The sequence below is a fragment of the Pan paniscus genome, chromosome 13 (genome assembly GCF_029289425.2).
Source record: "Pan paniscus chromosome 13, NHGRI_mPanPan1-v2.0_pri, whole genome shotgun sequence".
NCBI classification, from domain to species: Eukaryota; Metazoa; Chordata; class Mammalia; order Primates; family Hominidae; genus Pan; species Pan paniscus.
This window is the reverse complement of record NC_073262.2, coordinates 75,210,959-75,238,909: the sequence shown is the minus strand read 5'-3', so window position 1 is coordinate 75,238,909 and position 27,951 is coordinate 75,210,959. Positions and strand designations below refer to the sequence as shown.

Sequence of the window (27,951 nt, the reverse complement as noted above, 5' to 3'; positions counted from 1 at the left end):
TAATAGTAAGAAATAACAATAATTTTGATTTTTGTATCTTTTTTTGCAAGGGGAAATGTCAGTATTTACCTTTAATAACTTCAACTACATTGCAGTTTGGATTTATGCTTCCAATGTGTTTTCGATGAGATGGACTTCCTTTGCCTTTTCCACCAAACAATAAAGCTATCCAAAAAGGAAAAAAACCAACAAAATAAGCTAAACCACCTAATGCTCTTTTCCAAATCTGGATACTGTTTAAATTGTACCAAACAGAACAAATATTTTCCTTTAGGATAAACATAGTATTTTACATTCAATAAAAACACCTTTCTTGATGGCAGTCTATTTATTTTTCTTAATTAGCCAAAAGGTAAAACTAAATTTCCTACCTAAACGGAAGTTTCCTAAATAAATTTAAAATATGCCAACACATCTCATTTAGCTTCTTCTCTTGACTCATGAGGGACACTTACAGTGCTGATTGAGTAACATTCTAATTGAAATGCGACTCATGTAGAATCGATCCAAAAAGTACTGAACATTCTGGCTGGTGACAGGATCCACCCCAAAGCTCTCCTTGTATTCAATCACACCCTGGGCCATTGTGGGAATGACATCATTGTGTCGGTTTCTGATCCGTATCACAGTATCTGTAAAGCTAAACAAACCCATCTGTCAAAACAGCCAAATATTTTGACAAGTAAACTTAATACAAAAATATAAGTTTAACCAACTATGCTAGACAAAAAATCCCCAATTTAATAAAAGGAAAATCGGTTCATGTTTTCCTATACTTATTTAAATGTATTTCAGATCATAAAATATACCAAATCTATGAAAGTATACGGACCTCCAAAATAAAACTTTCAAGATTTAATTCTTTTCTTGGCTTCCTAAGAGTAAGGCTGCCACAAAACATAATCCAAAAAATGTTAATGGTTTTAACTGTTATCAACTAAGGTCATCTGAGCACTGGCTAAGAGGATGGTATTCCAGAGACATTCTGCATAGGAGAAGACAAAGCACTTGCCTCTAGAGAACACCTGCTCTGCTCTGCAAGGAATCAAGATGAATGAGCCAATAAAGCCTGCCTGTTTTGGACCTATTCCCTAGGGTTCAAAGAGAGAAGGAAACACTTAGGACAGTAAAACAGAAAAGAATTCTCATTTCACTCATCCTATGAGTTTATAAAATGGGAGAGGAAAAGTAAACAATTATATTAAAAGACTAATCTTCAAATCATCTAGTCTTCCTATCTCTGTCACTTAGAAGACACTGCATGGTTAAATAACTAAATAAAAGAGAAAATAAGTCCTTTTTTTTTTTTGAGATGGAATTTTGCTCTTGTTGCCCAGGCTGGAGAGCAATGGTGCAATCTCGGCTCACTGCAACCTCCACCTCCCGAGTTCAAGTGATTCTACTGCCTCAGCCTTCCTGAGTAGCTGGGATTATAGGCATGTACCATCACGCCTGGCTAATTTTGTATTTTTAGTAGAGACAGGGTTTCTCCATGTTGGTCAGGCTGGTCTCGAACTCCCGACCTCAGACGATCCGCCCACCTCGGCCTCCCAAAGTGCTGGGATTACAGGCGTGAGCCACCGTGCCCGGCCCAAGAAGTCTTAATTATGCAGTAATGAAACCAATTTTCTAACATAACCCATCTGAATTTACACTTCCAAATGAGTGCTTTCCTATTCAAAGTCATCATCCTGAGTACTATTAACTTATTCCAATGATGTTTCCACTGCTTAAAACATTTTTGGAATTCCTAGTTAGTAATGCGCTTCAAAACAAGACTGTTAAACTAAAATACAAACAACAAAACTCTTCAAAAACAACAAACAACTCATCATTCTAGTCACTCCTTTATTATTTTCTTTCTGCTTCAAAGAAACACAAATCTGTATTATTCTGCTTGACTACTTATTTTCCACAGCTCTGAATGACTGTTTTCAGAAGGCTCTATAACATGTTTACTTTTAAAGTAAGACTGCTTGGATTCTACCATTTGCTAACTATGTAACCTTAAACTACTTACCCTCTTTGTGCACAAACAGCATTATTTCAATGAATTGTTTTAAAGATTAAAAAACATCATTCATGTAAAGTCTGCTCAATACCTAAGCAAGGAGTAAACTCCTGCTGAAGTTATTTTCAGATTAAAATCATGTTTAAAAAAATGAAGTGTTACTGTTCACTTTAAAGACAGTCCAAAAAACATGTGTAACTAACTGAGGACAAGAGATGGTCATTACATTCTCAGTACCCTTCACTGCAATAAGCAGGTAGCTGCATAAGGCAAATACTTTGGTTTACCAATTCTGGTATATGGGTTATTAACATTGTCATATTACTTACATCATCTTGCAGGCCATACAGCATAAACTAGAGACCTGCAACCATGTTCTTCTAGGCCTTCTGTGTTTTAAAAAATGTTTTAATTAGTTACCAATCTTTCAAAAGTGAGAGATTTTACATTACAAATCTAGACTTGTAGCTTTAAAATCAGAAAACAATCAGATGATATGGGCAGTATTTTCATATGGCAAAGATCAGCTGGGGCTGAAGGTGGTTGTCCATTAGAAGGAGCATGCACCCTCCAGGTGAACAGTCCAACTGGCACTGAGGCCACACCTACATTTCCATTGATCATCACACCTGAACTTTGTCTTTTGTTAAAGAGGAACACGAAGCATTTTTTATGCCTAGTCAAATTTGCTGATTGTTATTTGTCCTGCCTGTATGGGCTGCTACAGTCACATATATCACATGTTCTAAAGTAGTAGAAACGTAAAAGTTAATCAATTTCCCCCAAGTGACCTAATAATAGGTTTAAGAATAGGGTCAAAATAGTGAACTTACTCATAAATAGCTTTAGCATCCTCAGCACTTTTGTCCTTAAAATCAAGAAGCTCCTGAAGACTCTGGATATACCTAAAATGCAGATCAATAGGATAAGTTCGTTCTTTTATATTCTGAAAGTTCAATATCATGAAAATTAGCTCAAAAGCTATTTTTAGCATTTTATAATTTTTAATTTAGAATACTGCTATAAATTATGGTTGAAGTAGAATTTTTACACCCATGCACATTCAAGCAAAGTGCTGGGAATGAATGGTAGAAGGTGCACATTTTCTCCTAAAAGCATAGGTCAAATTTAAGAATTTTAAGATTTTCCACGTTCTACATTCTAAAATGGCTTTTAATTTTTTTTTAATTTACCACTGTACATTACAGTATATATACTGATTATGCTGAGATCTGTCACCAGTAACTATGTGATCTTGGGCAAATGATTTAATTTGTCTTATAATCAGTAAAAGGAGGACAGACTCTCTTGCTCTAAGACTGTATCTTAAATATCTGTGCTTTAAAACCTTAATTTTACATATTTATGTCCAACTAACAAGTATTTATTGAAAGCCTATAATCTACTACATGGTTCTTTTAAACTGAACAAAAAACACAAAAGTCATAAAAATGTACATTTTAAATTTATCTAACAATTCGAAGTATCAAAGCATCTGTTAAGGAATGAGCAAAATATAGAAGGCCAAATGATTTTCTGATGGTCTTGCAGGCAAGTACAATGGCACTGCGGGGCCAGAGCTAAAAATAACTTGCTACCACTGAATTACTTTCTTCGACAGTGTAAGGGATCTGCTCCACTTGGCTGTAAGCACTTTATCTGCAACTGTCCTAACTTAGCAGGCATCTAGGAGCAATGGAAGTGCTTTAAAAACCTGTAATTCCATCTGTTGGTTTGGAAAGCTGTTTCTGACAAGCAATATGTCTCACTGCATTCCAAAGTTAAGGGATTCTGATAGCAGCTGCTGCTTTGCTTTAACCCTTAATTTCCTCTTAATTGGCAAGAACCACTACGCTCTCCATCCAAGAGATATTTGAGTACCTACAACAGGCACCTATCAGACTTCATGACTGATAAGCTTCAAAAAGCAGCATACTCTACTTCTAATGAAGAATTTTTTAAAAACAGGAAAAATCTTCCATGGAATATTATATTTTCTCCATTATACCCCATCATAATTACTAAACAAATGCTTCCCATTTAATCCACACTTATAACTATTCCATACTTGGACTAGATAGCATCTGATTATCATATATATAGCAGTCATATTTTGCTTTTTTAAATTGCGATTAGATCAACTTCTCCCATACACTATAATGCTTACAAAAAGAAAACTTGAATCTCCATGAATCATAACTGGGAAATGCCCTGCAGCTAAACCTTTTCCATTTAAGACTTAACTCTGGGCAACTCATTTGTTTGAAGCATACAGTGCTTAAAAGAACAACACTTTTAAATCAGTAACATTAATGAAGGCTGTATATAGGTGGCTCCATGAGTGTATACCCTTAACATCTCTACTTATCTTTGGGAAGAGATCACACTTTTTCTACACAATTCCAAAAACTTCTAATTGGTTTAAAACAGAAAAATAAACGTTTTAACTTTTGTAATTTATAAAAAGATACCCTTCAATAAACACAGTTTATTAAAAATACATATACCCTTTCATATATTTCATCATTCTGACTATAGCACGGTATAGCAGAGATGGACAAATGGAGGTTTGAATCCCAACTCCACTATCAATGGTACTGCCTTACGCAAAAGATTTAACCTTTATGTGCCTCAGCATCCTCATCTGTACAGAGTTAACCTGCCAGGTGCGGTGGCTCATGTCTGTAATACCAACACTTTGTGAAGCCAAGGTGAGAGGACTGCTTGAGCCCAGGAGTTCACAACCTGCCTGGGCAAAAAAGTGAGACCCCCATCTCTACAAAAAAATAAAAGAATTGGTCAGGTATGGTGGCGCATGGCTGTGGTCCCAGCTGCTCGGGAGGCAGCTGCCTTAGCAGGAGAATCTCTTGACCCCAGGAGGTCAAGACTGCAGTGAGCCATGATCACACTACTGCACTCTAGCCTGGGTGATGGAGACCCTGTCTCTAAAAAGAAAATAAATTAATTTAAAAAATAATAAACAGGCTAGACACAATGGCTCATGCCCATAATCCCTGCACTTTGAGAGGCCCAGGTGGGCAAATACCTTGACCTCGGGAGTTTGAGGCCAGCCTAGGCAACATGGAAAAACCCCATATCTGCTAAAAAATACAAAAATTAGCTGGGTGTGGCATGCACTTGTGGTCCCAGCTACTCAGGATGCCGAGGTGGGAGGATCACCTGAGCCAGGGAGGTAGAGGTTGCAGTGAGCTGAGCTGTGATCACCACTGCACTCCAACCTGGGTGACAGAGTAAGAACCTGTCTCAAAAAAATAAGTAGGCCAGGAGCGGTGGCTCATGCCTGTAATCCCAGCACTTTGGGAAGCCAAGGTGGGAGGATCACCTGAGGTCAGGAGCTTGAGACCAGCCTGGCCAACATGGTGAAACCTCTATTTCTACTAAAAATACAAAAATTAGCCAGGCATGGTGGCAGGTGCCTGTAATCCCAGCTACTCTGGAGGCTGAGGCAGGAGAATCACTTGAACCCAGGAGGCAGAGGTTGCAGTGAGCCAAGATCATGCCATTGCACTCCAGCCTGGGCAACAGAGCAAGATTCCATTTCAAAAACAAAAAGTAAATAAAAATAATAACAATGAATAAAATGGAGAGAATCATACCCACTGCGCAAGGTTGTTGAAGGGATTAAAGGCAATATACATAAATACCCAGTCATCAACAAATTGCAGACATTTTTTCTTATAATATCCTTGAAGATATACTAACATAAATCCTAAATTTAGCATCTGTATTTCAGTGCAGTTTTGACTGGCTTTCTCAAAATCAAGAAGTTGTGGAGTCCACGATTCAGGGCACAAGCCCAAATACATTGCCCCCACCTGCCCCCAGCCAAAAAAAGAATACTGCTACTACCTTAAGACTCTGGTCGGGCACGGTGGCTCACGTCTGCAATCCCAGCACTTTGGGAGGCCAAGGTGGGTGGATCACGAGGTCAGGAGACCGAGATCATCCTGGCCAACATGGTGAAACCCTGTCTCTACTAAAAATACAAAAATTAGCTGGGCGTGGTGGCACATGCCTGTAATCCCAGTTACTCGGGAGGCTGAGGCAGGAGAATCGCCTGAACCCGGGAGGCGGAGCTTGCAGTGAGGCGAGATCGCGCCACTGCACTCCAGCCTGGGCGACAGAGCAAGACTCCGTCTCAAACAAAACAAAACAAAACAAAAAAGATTCCACCAAAGAGTAAAAAAAGCATTTGCTGTAACCTTGAATAAAGTCCACAACTCCATCAAATTGCAAACACAAGATGAGAATCTTACCAGCTTTGTACCAATTGAACGGATGGTGTCCTGAGAAGATTATCTGGAAGGAGACTTATTTCTTTCATTATATTTGCCAGTCTGACAGGCAACTCTTGCCGCAGAAACATAAATGAGGTCTTTTCACAAGCATTCACTGATCCTGAAACCAAACATGATGGGTAAAGCAGTAAGTAAAAGCCATAAGGAAACAGAAGGCAAGAGGCAGAGAGAAAGAGAGAGGAAGTTATCTGGCAAGGCCGGAGGGATAGAATCACCACGATGGGGCAGGGAATAGGAGGCAAAGATACACCTGCCTGTGGGAGGCGAGGGATGAGATAACCCAGTCTCCAGAGTTATGACCTTCCAATAACTGACATTCCAATGGCTCTGTACAGCAATTACGATATTCTTGTTTCCCTAATTTGCATCCTTAAAGTAATCACCCATTTTAGAAGTTAGGTAACCTGAGCATGTCTGAGCAAGGCTTTATAAAATTAACAGCAGAACCTGGAAAAGTCTATCCTGTACACCCCGTTGCTGCTATCATTTAGAAAATCTGTTATCTAACTCTAGGTTTAAAAACAGTAAGTGCCTGTCTAAGAAACAGAAACTTTAAGCTGGTCCGAATGCAGTGGTATTTACAACTAATTGATCACAACCGGTTACAGATTTCTTTGTTCCTTCTCTACTCCCACTGCTTAACTTGACCAGCCTTAAAAAAATAAATTAAAAACAGGAGGCCAGGCACAGTGGTTCACGCCTATAATCCCAGCACTTTGCGAGGCCGAGGCTTGAGGACTGTTTCAGCCCAGCGGTTCAGGACCAGCCTGGGCAACACAATGAGACCTCACATATACAGAAAATAAAAAATAGCCGGGCGTGGTGGTGCTTGCCGGTAGTTCTAGGCTTGGGAGGCTCAGGCTGAAATTTGAGGTGAGCTATGATAGCACCACTGCACTCCAGCCTGGGTGACAGAGTAAAACCCTGTCTCAAAAGAAAGAGGAAAATTTTGATGTTTGCATAGGAAGACTCACGGATTCCATATAGAAGCACTAATGCTAATTACCATAAGCAAAGATTAAGTGCAGTCCGGGCATGGTGGCTCACACCTATCACTTTGGGAGGCCGAGGTGGGAGGATGGCTTGAGCCCAGGAGTTTGAGACCAGCCTGGGCAACATAGTGAGACCCCATTTCTATTTTTAAAAATATATATATACACACATATACACACACACACACACACACACACACACACGGGAAAAAAGAGTAAGTGCAGAGGAAAGCTTTCAAGCAACAGAAAGCAAAATTCACCACTGCCTGTTTGCACCATCTTCAAGTAGGTCCTATTCAATTGTCTGGTTACTGAAAGTCTCCTGACCCCTCTACACTCCCATATCAGGATCCCATATCACTCCCTAAGTAGAATCGTTGTAGAATGTCCTTTGGCAAACAGCTCCATTTAAAATTAAACTAAAAGGTCTTATTATTCCAGTAATGCATTTTAAACTTACTATTCTTGCTGCTTTAGAAGAGAAAACGTTAGCAAAAACTAGATTGTCAACAGTAGAAATTAAGGTACTAAAGGAAAACAGCTTGTAAAAGTTTTATGGCATACTTATGAATACCACCAAATTTGCCCCTTCCTCGAACTAGGGTCATTTTAAAGTAAAAACAAAAACCTAAGGCTTTGAGCCAAAAATTATGCCACTATAAACCACAGTTTTAAGACAAGGTTGCCAACCATGCAGGTATCGTTCAATGCAGAAGTCACAATGCAGAAGATAACCTTTGTACTCAAATTTTATGAATTCATTAAGGTTTTCCCTTTTCCCCTCATCGCCTTCACATGGGAAGTGGGATGTAAAAGTTAAAATGCCTAACTATGCAATTCCTTCTGCAATTTGTTGAACAGCTTCTAGAGAAAACCAAGATAATGTGGTAAATAAACTTCACAGCATCTTGTCCTCATGCACTCAACACGTGCCCAAGACTTACTTGCTGATGATGAAATGTGCTGTTGGTGCCAACAGTTTTAAGCCACTGGCAAGGAAAACATTCTAAGAAACCTTGGGCCAGTTATAATCTGCCTTCCCTATTATCACGCCAATTCTATGCAATCATCATATGCAAAACTGGGCATTCATCATCACTGCACGGAATCCAAACGCGATTCTCGGGGGTGCCCACGCTCGGCCTCCCACCCGGGTCCGACTCCTTGGAAGGGGCCTGGCCTAGCGCGCACCTGCACACGTGCGCCGGGAGGCGGGAGGTCGTCCCGCGGCCCAGCTGGTTTGTTTTCAACAATACGGTCAAAGCCACACGCCCACCGTTATTTACGCCGCCAGCCAGCGCCGGCACTTCGGAGGGAGGAAGGAAGCACCTAAGGCGCTGGGGGCGGAAACGCTGAGGAGGAGGGGTGCGCCTCAGGCGAGAGCTGGCCGGCGCCGACCCGGCCTGGGGCAGCGGCCGCAGCTCCCCGCCCGGGACCGCGCAAAAAGGCCCAAGGTCCCGGGCCGCACTCACCGAAGTCCAGGAACTGCTTCATGGAGAGCGGGGACGGCGAGAAGCGCGCGTAGAAGTCCACCTGGCCCGGAACGCCGCGCTCGGACGCCGGGCTGGAGCCCGAGTCCGAGCTGAAGCTGCGGCTGGAGCCGGCGGCGCGCAGCCCCGGGCCCGGGCCGGCAAAGGCGGCTCCGCGAAGCAGCCGCGCCAGCCTCATGCCGAGTCCCGCTAGAGAAGCCACAGCCAGTGCGCCAGGTTTCCCCGCGCCTCTGCCGAGTGGTACGTGAGGGACGTGGCGGGCAGCAGGGGCGGGGACCGGCTGTAACCGGCGCGGCCCCCACCCTCCTAGCCGGAGCCCGGCCCCCTGCGCCGCTGGGCGGGACGCGGAGCGGGAAGGAGGCGGGGAGAGAAAAGGGGCGGGCGCTCGCGGGGCCCGCCCCCTCGCTGGAGTCCCGCCCAGCCTCCCGAGGAAGGAGATGCGGAGCGCGCGCCAGGCCGCAGCCGCCGCCCAGATCCCGCCCCAGCCGGCGAGGTGTGGGGTGAGCGTGTCGGCCGTCCCCGTACACGTCGGGTGATGGGACTGGGGACACTAAGAGGCGAGGCGGTATGGAGCGTCCCCTTCCCGCACCCTTTTGAAACAAATCCCACCTTCCTGCTTCCTCTGCCCTCCCAATCTCAGCCAAAAGGATCAAGGACAGGGCGGCGTTCCGCTTGCACACACCGCGGTGTCGTGCTGCGAGCGCGTTCCAGAAACGCTCCTCTGTGACGCAAGCCACGCATTTTCCAGGGTCAGAGAGCTTCAGGAGTCCCCGCTTGCCAAACAGTAGTACGTAAATACGAATGCTGAACACTGGGACGTGTGGCCCTAAATAGTATCACTGCGACGGCGGCCCCGGGAGAAGAGATGTACTGCCATGTACTGGCTGTGTGCCTTTGAGTGAGCTGTTTAACCTCTCTGAGCCTCCGTCTCTTTACCTGAAAAAGGAGCATATTATCTGTTTCAGTTGCTGTGACATGGGTAGTAGAGCTATCTGTGTTAGCACAATGCCGGGGACATACCAGATAATAAATGGGATTTATTTTTACCATTATTGCTTTTTAAAATTATTTCATTATTAAGATTTTATCAGAACCACTAATCTGCATTTTCCCTGAAGCACATTTTACCAAAAGTTTGAGAGAAAACGGTTTTTGGCGGTTTTATAACTATTTGATGTATTCGAGTATCAGCAGTTCTCCCACACTGACTGTTGGTTTTAGAAAGTGTAACGGGTACATAGTTTTGTGAACCCCGAAAGTTTGAGACAAGTCTCAGTTAATGTATAAAGTTTATCTTGACAAGGTTGAGGACGCGTGCTCGTGACACAGCCTCAGGAAGTCCTGAGAACACGTGCCCAAGGGGTGAACAGCTTGGTTTTATACAGGGAGACAGGAGACCTCAATCTATATGCAAGAAGTACATTGGTTCCTGCTGGAAAGGTGGGACAACTTGAAGCAGGGAGGAAGGCTTCCAGGTTATAAGTAGGTGAGAGACAAATGGTTGCAGTCTTTGGAGTTTCTGATAAGCCTTTCCCAAGGAAGCAATCAGATATGCATCTGTCTCAGCAGAGGGATGACTTTGAATAGAATGGGAGGCAGGTTTGCCTTGAGCAGTTCCCAGCTTGAATTTTCCCTTTAGCTCAGTGATTTTGTGGCCCGTGATATTTTCCTTTCACATATCAGTGAATCTTCTTCGCATTATGTTTTTCTGGACAACCACATGTGGATACCATATGGGACATTATTCTTTTGGCCAGACAGCTTTGTCAAACCTGGTATCAGTATGCGCATCTGGAGTGCCCATCTCTTTCTTGGCAAATTTCCAGATATCTTTGCTGAGTGCCCGAGGGGCACACTTCTTGAAGTCCGTTTCAATGGGATGTGCTTGGGAATGTTGATGGTGTCACCACCTCATTGATGGCTGAATGGCCCCCTTCTTCTTCCCACCCTTCTTCTGCGGGACCTAAGTTGGAAAGAAGAAAACAATTTTAAGTTGAATATTACACATTCTTAAAATAGTCCCTCAAACATTTTCACAGCTCTACCCCAGCCTCTCAGGTTGCCTCCTCCTTTCTAATCTCCTTCCTTCTAGATTATTCCCTGAGCTCCAAAGTCTTGTCACTTTATCATGCACAGCATTATTCAGCTCCCTCAATCCGTTTGCAATTTTGCTGCTTTCTGCCTGAGCATGTCAAGATGCTTAGCTGAACATTAATTTGTGTGAAAGTACAAAGGCCCAGCAGAAACCTTGAGACTATTTTAACAAGATTTTTTTCCCTCAGGAAGGAATCAACTGTTGTATAAAGTGCTTTTTCTTTTCTCCAAAGTATATTCACCATGCTTCAACCAATTTACAGAGAATGTGCATATAAAAGTACATATTAAATGGTGTCAACTTTTGCTTCTTAGTCAAAGACTTAGAGTCCAGAAACTGGAGAGAACCTTTGAGGACTTTAGTAAACAGCTGTATTACTTCTCTGTTGTTATGGTCTGAATGTGTCCCCTAAAATTTCTATGTTGAAACTTAATTATCAATGTGATAGTATTAAGAGGTGGAGCCTTTAGGAGAGAATTAAGTCATGAGGGCAGAGCCTTATAAAAGGGCCTGAGGGGGTGAGTCAGTTCCTACCATCTCTTCTACCATGTGAGTGAAACTGCCTTTGAAAAATTATAACAGTGAGAAAATTTTGACAGTGAAAGAGATCTGACCTAACCAACTCCATCTTGCTTCTCACTTCCAAGCTGCCCTTGTTTATTCCTGGGCATAGGCCAAACTAACTTTGGGAGGAATTTAGATTACAAACTTTGAAACAAAGATGATAACAGCTCCTCCATGAAACAAATCCCCAGCTTTCCTGGGGACCAGACCACCTTTGTTAAACTAACAGATTAGGCAGGGCACAATGGCTCACGCCTGTAATCCCAGCACTTTGGGAGGCCAAAATGGGAGGATTGTGTAAGTCCAGGAGTTCGAGACCAGCCTGGGCAACATAGACCTTGTCTCTACAAAAAATGAACAAAATTAGCTGGGCATGGTGGCACTTGCCTGCAGTGCTTCGTGGGGAGCATCACTTGAGCCCAGGAGGTGTAGTTTGCAGTGAGCCAAGATCCTGCCACTGCATTTCTGCCTGTGTGACAGAGCGAGACCTTGTCTCAAAAAATAAGTAAACTAACAAATTAACTAGAAGATTAGAAATTATAGCTCAGGAGTCATGCAGCCAGAGTCCACAAGATCACCAACCTCCACAATTGCTCCTATAGATAACATTGCTATTATAAAACCTAACATTGGTGTTTGAGTTATTTTTCAAATCCTGAATTCCAGTGGACCAGCTAGAACCACACAGATAAGTAAAATGACTCATCTGGTCTTGTGGCCCCCCTCCAGAAACTGACTTAGCATAAGATGACAGCTTCGACTCCCTATAATTTTATTCCTGACCCAACCAATCAGCATTCCCCATTCTATAGCCTGCTGTCTGCCAAACTGTAAAAAAACCCTAGCCTCTGAATTTTCAGGAGGTTAATTTGAGTAGTAATAAAACTCATCTTCTGTTTAGCCAGCTCCACATGCACTAAACTCTTTGTCTTGATAAATTGGCTCTATCTGGTCAGCAGGCAAGAAAAACCTATTGGATGGTTACATGAGGACACAGCAAGAAAGCCCTTATGAGACACTGAGTTCTGGCATCTTGATCTTGAACTTCACAGCCTCTAGAACTGTAAGAAAACTAATTTCTGTCATGTATAAATTACCCAGACTGTATTTTGTTACAGCACCACTAACAGACTAAGACACACATGTAGATATAAAGTGTAATCATACTGTAAGCTTCTATAAAAAAATTTTTACATAGCAGACATGAGCCAGCCCCTGTAAATTCACTGAGAATTTGTGATCCATGTTGGACTGATGTGACTGAAAGGAATGGAAAAAGCAATAGAAAACAAGCTAGACTGTGTCACCTTGTCCCCAGTACCCTCTGGCTTCATGAGGTTCAGAAGACAAAAGGAAAGAAAAGTCATGATATTTTTTCCCCCTGCTTCTTTTCTTCCAAGCTATAATTTGTGTTCCTCTAAGTGTGGCCACAGCTTCCTACCCTTGTCCAATATCCATGGAGATAGTACTAATTTTTCTCTGTTGCTGATTGGGTGCTCACCAGCCCTGGAGGTTTAATTCTGCCCACACTCCTGTAAATAGTCCCTTCATTAATTAATTAATCAATTTCCCTTTTGAGTGTGCTATCATTTCCTGCCCTAGAACCCTTTTTGATGTGCTGGAAAGATAATTTTCAAAAAAGGTAAAATAATGACTCTCACGCAGCTATAAAATGAACATGTGTCAAAAATTTTATTTAATACATTAATTAAATGAGGGAACCAGTAAAGATATTATAGCCAGTTCAAAGGAGAAGTGAAAAAACAGGAATTCAGAAAAATTTGCAAAGGCTGTAAAACTGGCTCTTTCCTTGGGAATCAGGGAGGGTTGCCCTTCTACCTGACAGAATTTATTTGCACATGTATAGGTAAGAATTATGTGCGTTGTTACCATTTATCTGCAATTTACAGAGTTATAAAATAGCTCAAAGACAGTGAATTGGAATCAGATACCCTGAAAAGTTGTGCTCTAAACAATACGTAATATTCCACTGAAGCATAATTTTTCTCCATATACATTTGCCTTCTTTCTTTAAAGGGTACTTTGATTCAGGTAATTACTTGTGTAGTGATATGAGGGCATCCTATTCACCAGGATTTATTTAGCAAAAACATAGTTTTTATCTGGAGTAAGTGCTTTGAAATGCTGATGGAGTGGAAGGAGAGATCTGTATGTAGGGAAGGCTCAGAACAGCTTTACAGGAAGCAAGGAGAGGAATTCACTTTGTAGAGCAAAGGGGAAGGGGAGGAGGCAGAAGATTGCAAAGACTGTTCACAATGTGAGCACTCCTTATAACCCAAACCTTCAGTAAAGTTTGCAAAAAAAGAGAGATTATTGGATACTGAAGCTTTTATGTGTTGTGCTTTTGTGAAAATTGGAGGAAAGGATGAATTTTTGTATGAGAGTTTATGGCAATGGAGATAGACTTTGCACACAAAGAGTCTGAGTGGTGGTGGCGTGGGGGGGACTATAAATGAGACTATGAGCCTCAAGAATTTACAGACATGGACAGGGAGAACTCTAGACTTTCACAAACTGAGACTGGTAATGTTAAAAGATAAATTTGGGCACATTAAAAGTTTTAAAAATTTATTTGAACTGTTGATTTAAAAAAAAGACTCAAACTCTGTAAAATATTTTAAGAGATTTATTCTGAGCCAAATGTGAGTGACCAAGGCCTGAGGCACAGTCTCAAGAGGTCCTGAAAACATGTGCCCAAGGTGGTTGGGTCATAGCTTGATTGTATACAGTTTTAGGGGAACAGAAGTTGTAGGCAGACATCACTCAGTACATGTAAAGCATACACTGCTTTGGTCTGAAAAGGCAGGACAACTTTAAGACATAATATAGGGGGATTGGGAAACTTGTGGCAGGAGGGGGCTTCCAGGTTATAGGGAGAGTCAAAGATTTTCTGACTGGCAATTGGTTGAAAGAGTTAAGTTACTATCTCAAGACCTAGGATCAATTGAAAGGAGTGTCTGGATTAAGACAAGGGGTTGTGGAGACCAAGATTCTTATTACACAGATAAAGGCCCCACATAGCAGGCTTCAGAGAGAACAGATAGTAAATGTCTCTTATCAGACCTAAAAAGGTGTCAGACCTTAAAAGGAAAAACCTGGAAAGGGAAGGGGATCCTCTACAGAATATAGATTTTCCCCAGAAGAAATAGCTTTGCAGGGCTAGTTCAAAATATGTCAAAAAAATATGTTTTGGAGTAAAACACTTCAGTTTATTTCAGGACCTGCTATCTGTCATGTGATGCTACTGAGGAGTAAATTCTGATTTTTTTATCTTGCCCAAATTCCTATCTAAGAGTTCTGGGGAGTCATGCCCTACAAACCATAAATTCTCATCAGATGGGTTTTATTTAACCCTATATATCGAGACTTACTTTTCACCCTGACTCTGGAATAACATTACATGACAAGGAAGAAAAGCAAAATATTTTACCCCAAAACATGTTTCTTTGCCATATCTTGAAATGGCCCTGCAAATCTGTCTTTTGTGGGGGAAAGTTTGCATCAGTAAAGAATCTCTATTAACATAGCTAGATCTTTTACTTCCAGGCCCTCCCAATCCTAAAAAGATTAACTTAAAGTCTAGCACCTTTTAAAGATCTGAATAGGAAACGTTTGTCATCTGTTGTCTCTGAGGGCAGCCACAATAAAACTTCAAAAGAACCTTGGTCTCCACAATCCTTTATCTTAACCTGAACATTTCCTTTCTGTGATCTCAGGTCTTTAGATAAACTCAACCAATTGTAAATCAGAAAATGTTTAAATTTACCTATAGCCTGGAAGCCCCAACTTTGAATTGTCCTACCTTTCAGGACTAAACCAATGTATTTCTTAAATGTATTTGATTGATGTCTCATGCCTCCCTAAAATGTATAAAACCAAACTGTGCCCCAATCACCTTGGGCACATGTTCTGAGGACCTCCTGAGAGCTGTGTCATGGGGCCATGGTCACTCATATTTGGCTCGGAATAAATCTCTTCAAATATTTTACAGAGTTTGGGAGTCCTCGGCCTCCCAAAGTTCTGGGATTACAGACGTGAGCCACTGTGCCCAACCTTGTAAATGTTTCTTATCAGACTTTAAAAAGGTGCCAGAGTTAGTTAATACCCTTCTGAATCAGGGAAAGTACTTGGAAAGGGAAGAGGATTCTCTGTAGAATGTAGATTTTCCCCACAAGAGACAGCTTTGCAGGGCCATTTCAAAATATGTGAAGAAATATATTTTGGGATAAAATCTTTAGTTTCTTGCAGAACCTGCTCCTTGTCATGTTGGTATCTTAGGCTACAAACACTCTGTTTTGTCAGACATAAAATCTCTATGTTAATGTTAATGCTGGTCAGCTGTACCTAAATTCCAGAAGGGAGGACAGAATAATGAGACATGTCTGACCCCGCCTTCCCATCATGGCCTGAACTAGTTTCTCAGGTTAACTTTGGAATGCTCTTGGCCAAAAGGAGGGGTCCATTCAGTTGGTTGGAGGGTTTAGAATATATATATTTTTTGAGACAGAGTCTCACTCTGTTGCTCAGGCTGAAGTGTAGTGGCATGATCTCAGCTCACTGCAACCTCCGCCTCTTGGGTTGAAGTGATTCTCCAACCTCAGCCTCCCGAGTAGCTGTGATTACAAGTATGTGCCACCACACCTGGCTAATTTTTGTAATTTTAGTAGAGATGAGGTTTCACCCTGTTGGTCAGGCTGGTCTTGAACTACTGACCTCAAATGATTTGCCCACCTCGCCTCCCAAAGTGGTGGGATTACAGGCCTGAGCCACCACCCCAGCCGAATTTTATTTTTGGTTTACAAGGGAGAAGCTCATTGGGTAAACCAACTAAGGAGGGGCAGAATAACCAAATACTTATTTTATTTTGTTAATCCTTTCAGAGGTGCAATGGTTTTCACTCACGTCTGTGTGAAGACACCACCAAACAGGCTTTGTGTGAGCAATAAAGCTTTTAATCACCTGGGTGCAGGCGGGCTGAGTCCGAAAGGAGAGTCAGCAAGGGGATATAAGGATGGGGCCATTTTATAAGATTTGGGTAGGTAAAGTAAAATTATAGTCCAAGGGGGGTTGTTCTCTGATTGGCAGGAGTGGGGTTCACAGGGTACTCATTGGGGGAGCTTTTGAGCCAGGATGAGCCAGGAGAAGGAATTTCACAAGACAATGTCATCAGTTAAGGCAGGAACAGGCCGTTTTCACTTCTTTTGTGGTGGAATGTCATCAGTTAAGGCAGGAACCGGCCATCTGGATGTGTACTTGCAGGTCACAGGGGATATGATGGCTTAGCTTGGGCTCAGAGGCCTGACATTTGTGTTGACAGATTTTTACTTTGTATTTGCCAGGCCTCTTTCAGACTCAAGCACAAAAAACTCAGTTCAAACGTCTTTAAATAACTGGAGGCTATATTGTCTGATGTTGATGCAGGATTTTTCTCGGTCACTTTGCCAGCTGGAGACCTCTGGCTGGTGATGCCCCCACCCAGGCTTTGGTGGGGCACACTACCTGCCCCTAGGAGGTGGCCTGCCCCTCAACCCACCCAGGCTGGGTCCCAGCCCCCCTGTGTTATAGCTCGTACCCACATACAGCGGTCCCTGAGTTCTTGTCCTGTGTCCAAGAAGAATGCGCGTACTCTGACAATTGAAGGGTGAGGAGGGCGGAAAAGAATTGTGTTGAGCAAGAGAAGAGCTCTCAATAGAGGCAGGACATGGGGGTGGTCCCCCACTTGAAGTTGGGCGGTTTCTTTCCCAGTGTGGCTGAGTCCAGGGCTTTTATGGGCTCAGAATAGGGGAGTACTTGCTGATTGGTTTGTGAATATGCAAAAAAGATTAAAACACAGGCATGAATCAAAGGTGGGCATGACTGTAAAAAACCCATTAGGGAAGGGGTAGGTGTATGTAAAGTAGGTGAAGGGTAGGGGTAAATCAGAGGAAAGCATGCCAAACTGGAAGACAGGTTCTTAATCTGGTTCATGGATTTGACTTGTAACTTGGTTCTCAGGCTTTAAATTGTCTTTGGCTTGGAGGTGGGGTTTCACCAGGTACCTGTCCCTGTCTGCCTAGGCATTTTTCTGCCTCCTGCTGCTATCCATTCCCCTCTCTGAGGAGGTACATCTAACTGCCATTAGAATAGAAATGAAGACTGAACTTAACTGCTTCCTGCTGACAGGGGCCGCTGTTTTGGGAAGACGGCAGTCAGATCTCCCTCAGAGGCCTATTTAAGGGTCCCCGGTAAAAGGGAGCCATTGTCCGAAGCTGCGGTTGCATTACAGTTTGGAGTTTGATAGCCTGAAGGCAAGAAGAGACATATTAGAAGACATATGTCAGGCCAGGCACGGTGGCCCATGCCTGTAATCCAAACACTTTGGGAGCCCGAGACAGGCGGATCGTAAGGTCAGGTGTTTGAGACCAGCCTGGCCAACATGGTGAAACCCTGTCTTGGCCAGGCGCGGTGGCTCACGCCTGTAATCCCAGCACTTTGGGAGGCCGAGGCAGGCAGATCACGAGGTCAGGAGATCGAGACCATCCTGGCTGACATGGTGAAACCCTGTCTCTACTAAAAATACAAAAAATCAGCCAGGTGTGGTTGTGGGTGCCTGTAGTCCCAGCTACTCGGGAGGCTGAGGCAAGAGAATGGCGTGAACCTGGGAGGTAGAGCTTGCAGTGAGCCGAAATCACGCCACTGCACTCCAGCCTGGGCGACAGAGCAAGACTCCATCTCAAAAACAAACAAAAAAAGAAATCCCATCTCTACTAAAAATACAAAAAATTAGCTGGGCGTGGTGGCATGTGCCTGTAATCCCAGCTACTTAGGAGGCTGAGGCAGGAGAATTGCTTGAACTCAGGAGGCGGAGGTTGCAGTGAGATGAAATTGTGCCATCGCACTCCAGCCTGGGTGACAGAGCAAGCAAGACTCGATCTTGAAAAAAAAAAAAAAGAAAAAAAGAGGACATGTATCAAAACAAAACAAAAGAGGGGGGATAAGGGCAGCTCCAAAATCCTGAGGCTGCTGACATGCCCAGATAACTGGGGGCTATGGTTATGCCTGGTAAGATTTGGGTGCATGGGCCTAGCTTTGGTTAGCTCCTTTGGTCTTATTTTCCCAAAAACGAAACTGCTGGGTTATAGACACCCTATTTACTCCTGTCACCTGGCAGGACTTGCAGAATGATTGCCCAGAACTTAAAAATTGTTTCAGATTTTTACATTACCCATCCCTTTTGTCTATTCTGAACTGCAGCCAGAGATCACTGGTTAGTTCACAGGAATAAACAGGGTTAGTCTAAAATGCAGACAAAAACTTAAAAACTACTAATAATGAGACTAGAATATAATGACAAGTGTATGATAAGTTTTGAAACATAATTGCTGTCTCTCCAGTCCTCATTTTTGTTAAAACAAATCATGATAGGACTGAACTGTTTGCAAAACTGAGTTTAGTTTCATACTTGGCCTGATTATTTGCATAAAGTGCAGCAAGAATAATTATTTTCACATAGGCTTTTAAAAATTGGCTCTGATGAAACCCTGTTCTCTAAGGAATCTCAGTTGAGACTTTTTAAAGCCCAGCCCAGCCATGGGTTTGTACTCTTAAATACCTATGAATTGGGTACATTTCTCTCTTCTTGAGGGCCCAAGATGACTTGGGGCTCCTAGCCCTGTTAGAAAGTGACATTTCTAACTCACCAAACCTGTACAGAGATTGTGTAGACAAGGCATGAGGCAAGCTTTCCTAAGGGAAAACTTGCAAGTTTTATTGCCTCTGCAAGTCAAGCTTGATTCCCTAGAGGGAACCACACCCTTTTAGTAAAAGCCTTGGTAAAAGAACCAGTTTCTCCAATTGCATCTTGTTGCAAAAGAAAATGGATTCTTATTGTGCTTATGCAGAACATTATATTGCTATAAGTTAAGAATATTTGCATCTAACTTCCAAATTTTGGAGAAACCAGGCAGAGAGAAACAAATATGCTCCAGATTTTGTTCGCAGGAGTATACCTTACTCAGTTGTTAAAAGTTGTAAATAGCTGAAAATAAAAGTTTTCCTGGCTTTGAAAAACAAAAGGTTCAGCAACATTTTAAGCAAAAAATTAAAAAGGATTACTTCAGTTTTCTATCAGTTCAGTCCATTTTGTTAACTCTTATTCTGCAATTCAGCTCTTCATGAATCCTATATTGTTTTCCTCTATTCCAATGTCACAATCTCCCAAGTTATCAGAAACCTTTATTTAAGAGCACATGACAAAGTCCTATAGCTGATTATAAACCATCTTTTGAAAAGGATCAAAACAAGACAACAGTTGTCTCTGAATAACAAAATGTCCAGGGTAGTTACAGTCAAAAACAGGATTAACAAAGAAATTTGGTTATTATTGTGGTTTACAATAACTTAACATAGTAACTCTAATTATGATTGGTAGCATATACTCAAACATTAGAATTTTAGAAATCCAATACAATTTTGGAACATATTTTAATATGATATACTAAAATATAACCTGAAGAAGTTAAACATAATTTTTATTTTGACAATGCTGTGTAACTAAACATGTCAGATAATCCTGTTTATTTCTCTTTTGGATGCTTCAGGGGCCCTCTGTAGCAGCCAAAAGTTGGGAGTCAGGAAAGAGAATTTTGAAGTTGAAGTTTGATTTTGGGAAGCCTATCAAATATGTTAAAGATTTAGAACACTTGATATTATGAAATAGAATTCCAGGTTATCATAAATCATTTATTTACCTAAAATGATGGCTCAAAATTTTTTTAATGTTATATATCTTTATTTCTTTAATCATACGATCCATTCTTTTTTTATTATTATTATACTTTAAGTTCTGGGGTACATATGCACAACATGCAGGTTTGTTACATATGTGTACATGTCCCATGTTGGTTTGCTGCACCCATCAATTCGTCATTTGCATTAGGTATTTCTCCTAATGCTATCCCTCCCCAAGCCCTCCACCCCTCAACAGGCCTCAGTGTGTGATGTTCCCCTCCCTGTGTCCATGTATTCTCATTGTTCAAATCCCACTTATGAGTGAGAACATGCGGTGTTTGGTTTTCTCTTCTTGTGTTACTTTGCTGAGAATGATGGTTTCCAGTTTCATCCATGTCCCTGCAAAGGACATGAACTCATCCTTTATTATGGCTGCATAGTATTCCATGACGTATATGTGCCACATTTTCTTTACCTAGTCTATAATTGATGGGCATTTGGGTTGATTCCAAGTCCTTGCCATTGTGAATAGTGCTGGGCCCAAGCTGAGCTGCTGTCAGTATCCAAAGGGTCCAGTCTGGTGATCTGAAGAACAACAACAGGAGACTCTGGACAGCAGAAAAGGTCCATCCCTGATCTAGGTTCTGAGGGCCTGCCATGAGCCTTTCCATCTTAGTTCAAATTTCTCCTTTCACTGTGAGAGTTACCTGAAGCTCAGCATCTGTGATGGTCTAGGGGGCTTCTGAGGTGATCGGGCAGTGTCAGTCTTCAGCCACTAAGTCAAGAAGATCTGGGAAGGAGTCAGTCAGAGAGCCAGGGGCTCTGGGAGTGGCTGCCAGGTGAGTTGAACTGTCCGATTTTCAGTGGGGTCCTGCACAGATTGGACGCAGCTTAGGAGGAATTCCGGGCTGTGGGCATTCCTTGGCCTGGTGGCCAGATTTCTGGCACTTGTAGCAAGCTTCTGGGGGAGGCGGGCCTGAAGGAATGCCTGGCCACTGTGGTTTAGGCATTTGGAAGTTTTTGTGTGCTGGAGATGTGGCTGATGTTTGTCTCACAGTGGAGGCAAGGAATTGCAACTCCGAAATATGTTGCTACTTGGCTGCCTCTACTCTATTATTGTACACCTTGAAGGCGAGGTTAATTAAGTCCTGTTGTGGGGTTTGAGGGCTGGAATTTAATTTTTGGAGTTTTATTTAATGTTGGGAGCAAATTGGATGATAAAATGTATATTGAGAATAAGACGGCCTTTTGACCTTTTAGGGTCTAGGCTGTAAAGCGTCTCAGGGTTGCTGCTAAATGAGCTGTGAACTGGGCTGGGTTTTTATATCTGTTGAAAAAGAGCCTAAATGCTCTCTGATTTGGGATAAAGAAAAAGGAGGATTAACCTTGATTGTGCCTTTAGCTCCAGCCACCTTTTTAAGAGGAAATTGCTGGGCAGGTTGGGGAGGGCTAGTCTCGGAACGAAACTGTAAGCCGGACCTGGTGTGAGGAGGGGAGGTGATAAAAAGGATTATAGGGTGGAGGTGCAGAGGCTGAGGAAGAATTGGGACCTAGCTCAGCCTGGCGAGGAGGGGAGAGGTCAGATGGGTCTGTAGAAAAGGAATATTAGAAAGACTCAGTGATGCTTGTGGTTGGGACTAAGGGGACAGGTGGGAGAGAAAGAAGGAAGATTTGGGACAAGTTGCATTGGGAACAGAAACTAGGGAGGGACCGATGTGTAAAAGAATGCCTGGACGTCAGGGACCTCAGACCGTTTGCCTATTTTACGACAAGAATTATTTAGATCTCATAGGATGGAAAAATTGAAAGTGCTATTTTCTCGGTATTTGGAACCACTGTTGAGTTTGTATTGGGTCAAGTGGCATTGCAGAAGGAAATAAGGCATTTAGGTTTTAGGTCAGGTGTTTGTTGAAGAGGTTTTAGGTTTTTAAGAACACAGGCTAAGGGAGAAGAAGGGGGAATGGAGGGTGGAAGCTTGCCCATAGTGAAGGAGGCAAGCCCAGAGAAAAGAGAGAGTAGAGACACGGAGAGAAGGAGTTGGGGGTTCTTGACCCCCAGAAAAGCAGAGAAGGGGTAAAGACACAGAGAGACGGGGTCGCGGGGTTCTTGCCCCCTAGAAAAGCAGTACTTGCCGCTAAGGATGAAGGAGAAGGGGTTGAGGGGTTCTTGCCCCCTAGAAAAGTGGTACTTGCTGCTAAGGGTGAAGGAGAAGGGGTTGGGGGGTTCTTGCCCGCCAGAAAAGTGGAGAAGGGGTAGAGACACGGAGAGAAGGGGTTGGGGGGTTCTTGCCCCCCAGAAAAGCGGTACTTGCTGCTAAGGGTGACGGACCAAGGCAGGCATCCCTGCATGGTCAGACACCTCTGAAACTTAGGTGAATAATCAGGCAGGCGTCCCCGTGTGATTAAACACCAAGGGAAGACTGTCTTCCCCAGTCCTTGACTGGCGCTGGAGTTTTGGGTCCACGGATAAAACGTGTCTCCTTCATCTCTACCAGAAAAGGAAAGGAACTGAAATTAAGAGAAGGGAGAGATTGAAGTGTGGCGCCAAGATTTAAAGGAGAAAGAGGTTGAGGGATAGTGAGAGAGGTCGTAGAAGAGAGTAAAAAAGGCCACTTACTGGATTTAAAATTGGTGAGATGTTCCTTGGGCTAGTTGGTCTGGGGACCAGAGGTTGTAGGTGGATCTTTCTCACAGAACAAAGAGCAGGAGGACAGGGGATTGATCTCCCAAGGGAGGTCCCCCTATCTGAGTCATGGCACCAAATTTCACTCACGTCCATGTGAAGAGACCACCAAACAGGCTTTGTGTGAGCAATAAAGCTTTTTAATCACCTGGGTGCAGGCGGGCTGAGTCCAAAAAGAGTCAGCCCAAAAATTTTTTTAAAAAGCAAAAACCTTTACTCATTTAGAGGGAAGACTTAGGTTTCCAAACAGTCTGTCTCTTGTATCTCCCTTCCTTTTTTTTCAGTAGCTTATTTGCAAGGCAAACAAAAGTCTTTCATTATCCTTTAATTATATTACATGAAAATCTTGTTTAAGAGAGAGAAAGCCAAATTCCACCCTTACATTAGTCTACTATTAATGTCAGCCTTAATTTTTAAAAAATGAAACCTTATAGGCTGGGGGTGGTGCCTCACACCTGTAATCTCAGCACTTTGGGAGACAAAGGCAGGGGATCATTTGAGACCAGGAGTTCGAGAACAGCCTGGCCAACATGGACAGACCTTGTCTCTATTAAAAATGCAAAAATTAACTGGGCCTGGTGGTACCCACCTGTAATCCGAGCTACTCAGGAATCTGAGACAGGAGAATCGCTTGAACCCAGTAGGCGGAGGTTGCAGTGAGATTGTACCACAGCACTCCAGCCTGGGTAGTGACAGAGTGAGACTCTGCCTCAAAAACAACAACAACAAAAAATGTTATAGATAATTCTATCAAATCTTAACCTGTTCATCTGTCAGGTGAGATTCTTATAAACCATTTTTTTTTTTTGAGACAGAGTCTCGATCTGTTGCCCAGGCTGGAGTGCGGTGGCATGATCTCAGCTCACTACAACCTCCGCCTCCCTGGTTCAAGCAGTTCTTCTGCCTCAGCCTCTTGAGTAGCTGGGATTACAGGCACCCACCATACTTGGCTAATTTTTGTATTTTTAGTAGAGATGGGGTTTCGCTGTGTTGGCCAGGCTGGTCTCGAACTCCTGACATGGAGTTGGGCTATCTGACCACCTCAACCTCCCAAAGTGCTGGGATTACAGGCATGAACCACTGCGCCCATCCTCTTATAAGCCTTTTATAACTCTTTACACATTTTTGTTAAAGAGCAGATCAGTGCCTTTAGAAAACCTTGTTTTCCTTTTATTCCCATGTTCTATTTGTGGAAAAACCAAATAATACTCTTGAATTTAGTCAATACATTTACACACAAGATTTCTTTTACAAAGTTAATTTTTACACACCTTCCACAACTTGTTCAAACCTTTAATTTAAAACAATCCTTTAACCCTCTAGGCAAAAATTTACATTCCCATGCCTTCTTATAATCTTTTACTAAAAAGAAATTTTACTTTTCTCACACACCTTCCATGTAAATCTATTTTCAGTAGCCTCCGTTACATGTTATAATGGTAACTCTTAGATATTTTTAGTGTTAATGTAAAACCTGGTTAGTTATTTTAATTATGTACTAGGCACAGGTAAGGTGTCTTTCCAGCATAGTTAGGGGTATGGTTAAATCCATATGTCCCCAGGCCTTAAACTGTAAAGCAGGCAAGTCTTAACAACTTTCAAAAGCCAAAGAAGCAGTTTTTGACCTTAAAGTATTTAGTAATCCAAGTATTTGACCTGCATAATTTAGACCACATATTTACATTTTGAAGACATTTGTCATATAACCTTTAAGACTTTTTTTATTTCTCAAAGATTAAAGTCACATGAACTAAAAGGGATTACAGCTTCTATTTTTTCTTTAAAAATATTTGATCTAAGTGCTTATTTTTACTTAATCCAATTAATTGGAGCTCTTTTTTATATAAACATCACACACATATTACATGCATAACTACACAGACAGAAGAAGATCCACTAGTTATAAGATTTTTTTTTTTTTTTTTGAAACACAGTCTTGCTGTGTCGCTCAGGCTGGGGAGCAGTGATGTGATCTCAGCTCACTGCAAACTCCACCTCCTGAGTTCAAGTGATTCTCCTGCCTCAGCCTTCTGAGTAGCTGAGATTACAGGCACCCACCACCATGTCTAGCTAATTTTTCTATTTTTAGTAGAGATGGGGTTTCACCGTGTTGGCCAGGGTGGTCTCAGACTCCTGGCCTCAGGTGATCCACCCACCTCAGCCTCTGAAAGTTCCAGGATTACAGGTGTCAGCCACCTGGCCCTGACAGATTTTTCACTTGCCAATCTCCTAATTGGGTTACTGGACCCGGGGTGGAGCTCTTCAAAAAACGGGTAGGAAAACATGCCGTTTCTAGGGCCTAATAAGTAGGTACAGCTTGAAGACAAAAACAGATTTTGAGAGGGATCTGTCTGACTTTAATTATTAGTTAGAGTTCCCTGAGGAAGACAGATTTTTCCCAAAATGGGTTCTGTGGTGCCTTCTCTGTTTTTCCCAAGGAATCCCAGGCTATCAGAAATTATCTTAGGCTTCTCATGTGTGCATTAAGAGTGAAAAAAAAATTAAGTCAACTGAGAAGACAAAAACCTTTTTCCAACCAAACAAGATCCAAGAAGAGAAAAAAAAGACATAAAGGTGTTTTAAATATACCTATAGCTAGGATATCCAATTTTTTTTTGTTTCAGACAGAGTCTCACTCTGTTGCTCAGGCTGGAGTGCAGTGGCACAATCTCAGCTCACTGCAACTTCTACCTCTTGGGTTCAAATAATTCTCATGCCTCAGCCTCCCAAGTAGCTGACATTACAGGTGCATGCCACCATGCCCAGCTAATTTTTTGTGTTTGTAGTAGAGACAGGATTTTGACATGTTGGCCAGGCTGGTCTTAAACTCCTGAGCTCATGCAATCTACCCGCCTCGGCTTCCCAAAGTGCTAGGATTACAGACGTGAGCCACCACACCCAGCCTCTCCACTTTTAATATAAGCTGACTTTTAACCATGGTGCTCTTTTAAAAAATATTTTCAAATCCCTTATTACTTGAGTTGGTCAAGCAGCCAATATTTCTGGCTTTTGAACTTTACCAAAAGCAACCTCACAGGTGAAACTAACAAACCTCAACTAAGGTTATGACTTAACCACAAGTATTATGAATTATTTTCAAAGAGATGTTAAGCAGTTTTTTAAAAATCTAGAATCTCTAAATGTGGCTCACAGAAAGGAAGATTTAAAAAAGGAAGCTAGAAGTTGTGGATGGATGAGAACAGAATAAGTCAATGTAAAAGTTACACAGATAGGGCCAGGCGCGATGGCTCACGCCTGTAATCCTAGCACTTTGGGAGGCTGAGGCGGGTGGATCACAAGGTGAGGAGATCGAGACCATCCTGGATAACACAGTGAAACCCCATCTGTACTAAAAATACAAAAAATAAGCCGAGCGTGGTGGTGGACTCCTGTAGTCCCAGCTACTCGGGAGGCTGAGGCAGGAGAATGGCGTGAACCCGGGAGGCGGAGCTTGCAGTGAGCCGAGATCATGCCACTGCACTCCAGCCTGGGTGACAGAGTGAGACTCTGTCTCAAAAAGAAAAAAAAAAAAAGTCACACAGATATTAACCAGAAAGTACTCATTCCCTAAGGCAGGACTGAACCTGGGATGCCACTGTAAAATGGCAGAGAGCAAGAGAAAATACTTCCATGTGGTTACAAGGTTAAGCTCCCAGGGATGTAAAACAAGATGGAGACCTCATCCAGTGTTGTTTTGTTTTTGTTTTTGTTTTTCTTCTGAGACCTGTAGCAAAGTTTGTAACTATCCAGTTTTCTGGCCTGCTTGAACAGCAGGCTTATGGGATCCTAAGCCCAGGTTTTGTTCTAAGGTATTCCACCTTATGACAGAACTATACAGAAAGACACAATGTATACCAGATTAGCTACAGGTTAAGACTAGCCTCACAAATCTTTTTTTCCATTAATCAAATCTTTACAGATTATATAAACATTGATTTTTTTTTCTTTTTCTTTTTCTTTTCTTTTTACCATTCATTCATCCTGTTTTTACAGAGAGAGGGACGCTGGAAGTGTCACTGGTAAGAACTTTTACCCTTCTGCCGGCATGTCAGATTTCTGAGTTCCCTTCCCCTGAGCTATGGAGTCCTATCTGGAGTCCTGTGAAGGGGAAGCAGACAGAGAGGTTATCTACATACTGTAGACGTTGTCCCTCCTCAAGAGATTTTTCGGTTAGAGCTGTAATTTCTTCCTGGTTCATTTTTAGGCCAAACAGTTTAAGGTTTCGGGAAATTATACTTATCCCAGTTTGGGGATACATGTGAATGGGAGGTTCCTGTGGTATGGAGACACGATTAACCATCCACAAAGGGAGGACAGACAAGGACACAGAAAAAAGGCTTTTTTTTTTTTTCAAAGGAGTTCCAATGATTCAGGATGCACTGGAGAGAAGTACAGACTGAAAATGGTTTTTACCCATCTGGAAAGAGGGGAAAAAGGCATCCCTTAATTTCTCTTTCCAGCAAGTACCCAGGGTACATGCGGGAGAGGAAAAAAAATGCATCCCCTTTTTTCTTCCATCCTTGTATCCCCACGTTTCACCAACCTTGACAGGTGCTGCCCATGGGTCCCAATATGGCCTTCACCCATGTAGCAGGGAAGCCTAGAGGGTAGGAATATCTGCACTGGCCTGTCCTCTTGCTGTTGGTAACCTTCGAGTCCCCTAGACCTCGTTTATGCCTTGGATACACACATAACCTTCCATGAAGCTGGGGGGAGGTGCCTAATTGGCAGGAATTAGTCGTACTTGCCTGTGCTGTGCCCCTAGACTTCTGCTGTTGTCTGATCTAAGACTTAATTTTCTTTTCTGGGGCTTCAACCCGAAGGTTGGAATTGAGTTTGGGACAACAAAGTGCCCCGGGAGGGTGCATGGACTCATTAAATTGACTCCCATGTGGACCTTGCAAAACTGCAGTCAGTGACTGTCAGTGGCAGCCTGGGCCATTCCTCCATTGTTTCTCTGCCATTGTTTCTCTGCAGACTGCTAAGGTGAAGCTGTGGAACCACATCTTTCTCTAACAAGGGAGAGAAAGGGAGTCCCAAGATTTGGGGATGTGGCCCAGTAAGGTGC

General features: G+C 42.6%; 1 protein-coding gene and 1 long non-coding RNA gene across 29 annotated transcripts in view; one reads left to right on the top strand and one right to left on the bottom strand.

Moving 5' to 3' along the window:
• Positions 1 to 9,453, bottom strand: part of PDK1 (pyruvate dehydrogenase kinase 1) — a 161,749-nt gene extending 152,296 nt beyond the window's left edge. For 10 of the 27 annotated variants that reach the window (XR_010109480.1, XR_010109482.1, XR_010109483.1 and 7 more), the window contains exons 1-6: positions 8,795 to 8,990; positions 6,289 to 6,430; positions 2,845 to 2,916; positions 2,341 to 2,400; positions 456 to 640; positions 70 to 165 (exon numbers count right to left, since the gene is read on the bottom strand). Coding sequence is in view for 3 of the 27 variants with exons in the window: in XM_063595443.1 (XP_063451513.1) it covers positions 70 to 165; positions 456 to 640; positions 2,341 to 2,400; positions 2,845 to 2,916; positions 6,289 to 6,430; positions 8,795 to 8,990 (751 nt within the window). In the remaining 24 variants the exon portion in view is untranslated. Of the gene's footprint in view, positions 1 to 69; positions 166 to 455; positions 641 to 2,340; positions 2,401 to 2,844; positions 2,917 to 6,288; positions 6,431 to 8,794; positions 9,158 to 9,421 lie in introns of those variants that run through there. The other 17 variants (XR_010109494.1, XR_010109493.1, XR_010109495.1 and 14 more) reach the window with 5 other exon arrangements.
• Positions 8,922 to 27,951, top strand: part of LOC103787060 (uncharacterized) — a 63,082-nt gene continuing 44,052 nt past the window's right edge. For both annotated transcript variants that reach the window (XR_001337888.5, XR_612819.6), the window contains exon 1: positions 8,922 to 9,052. This is a non-coding gene — a long non-coding RNA (uncharacterized LOC103787060). The remainder of the gene's footprint in view (positions 9,053 to 27,951) is intronic.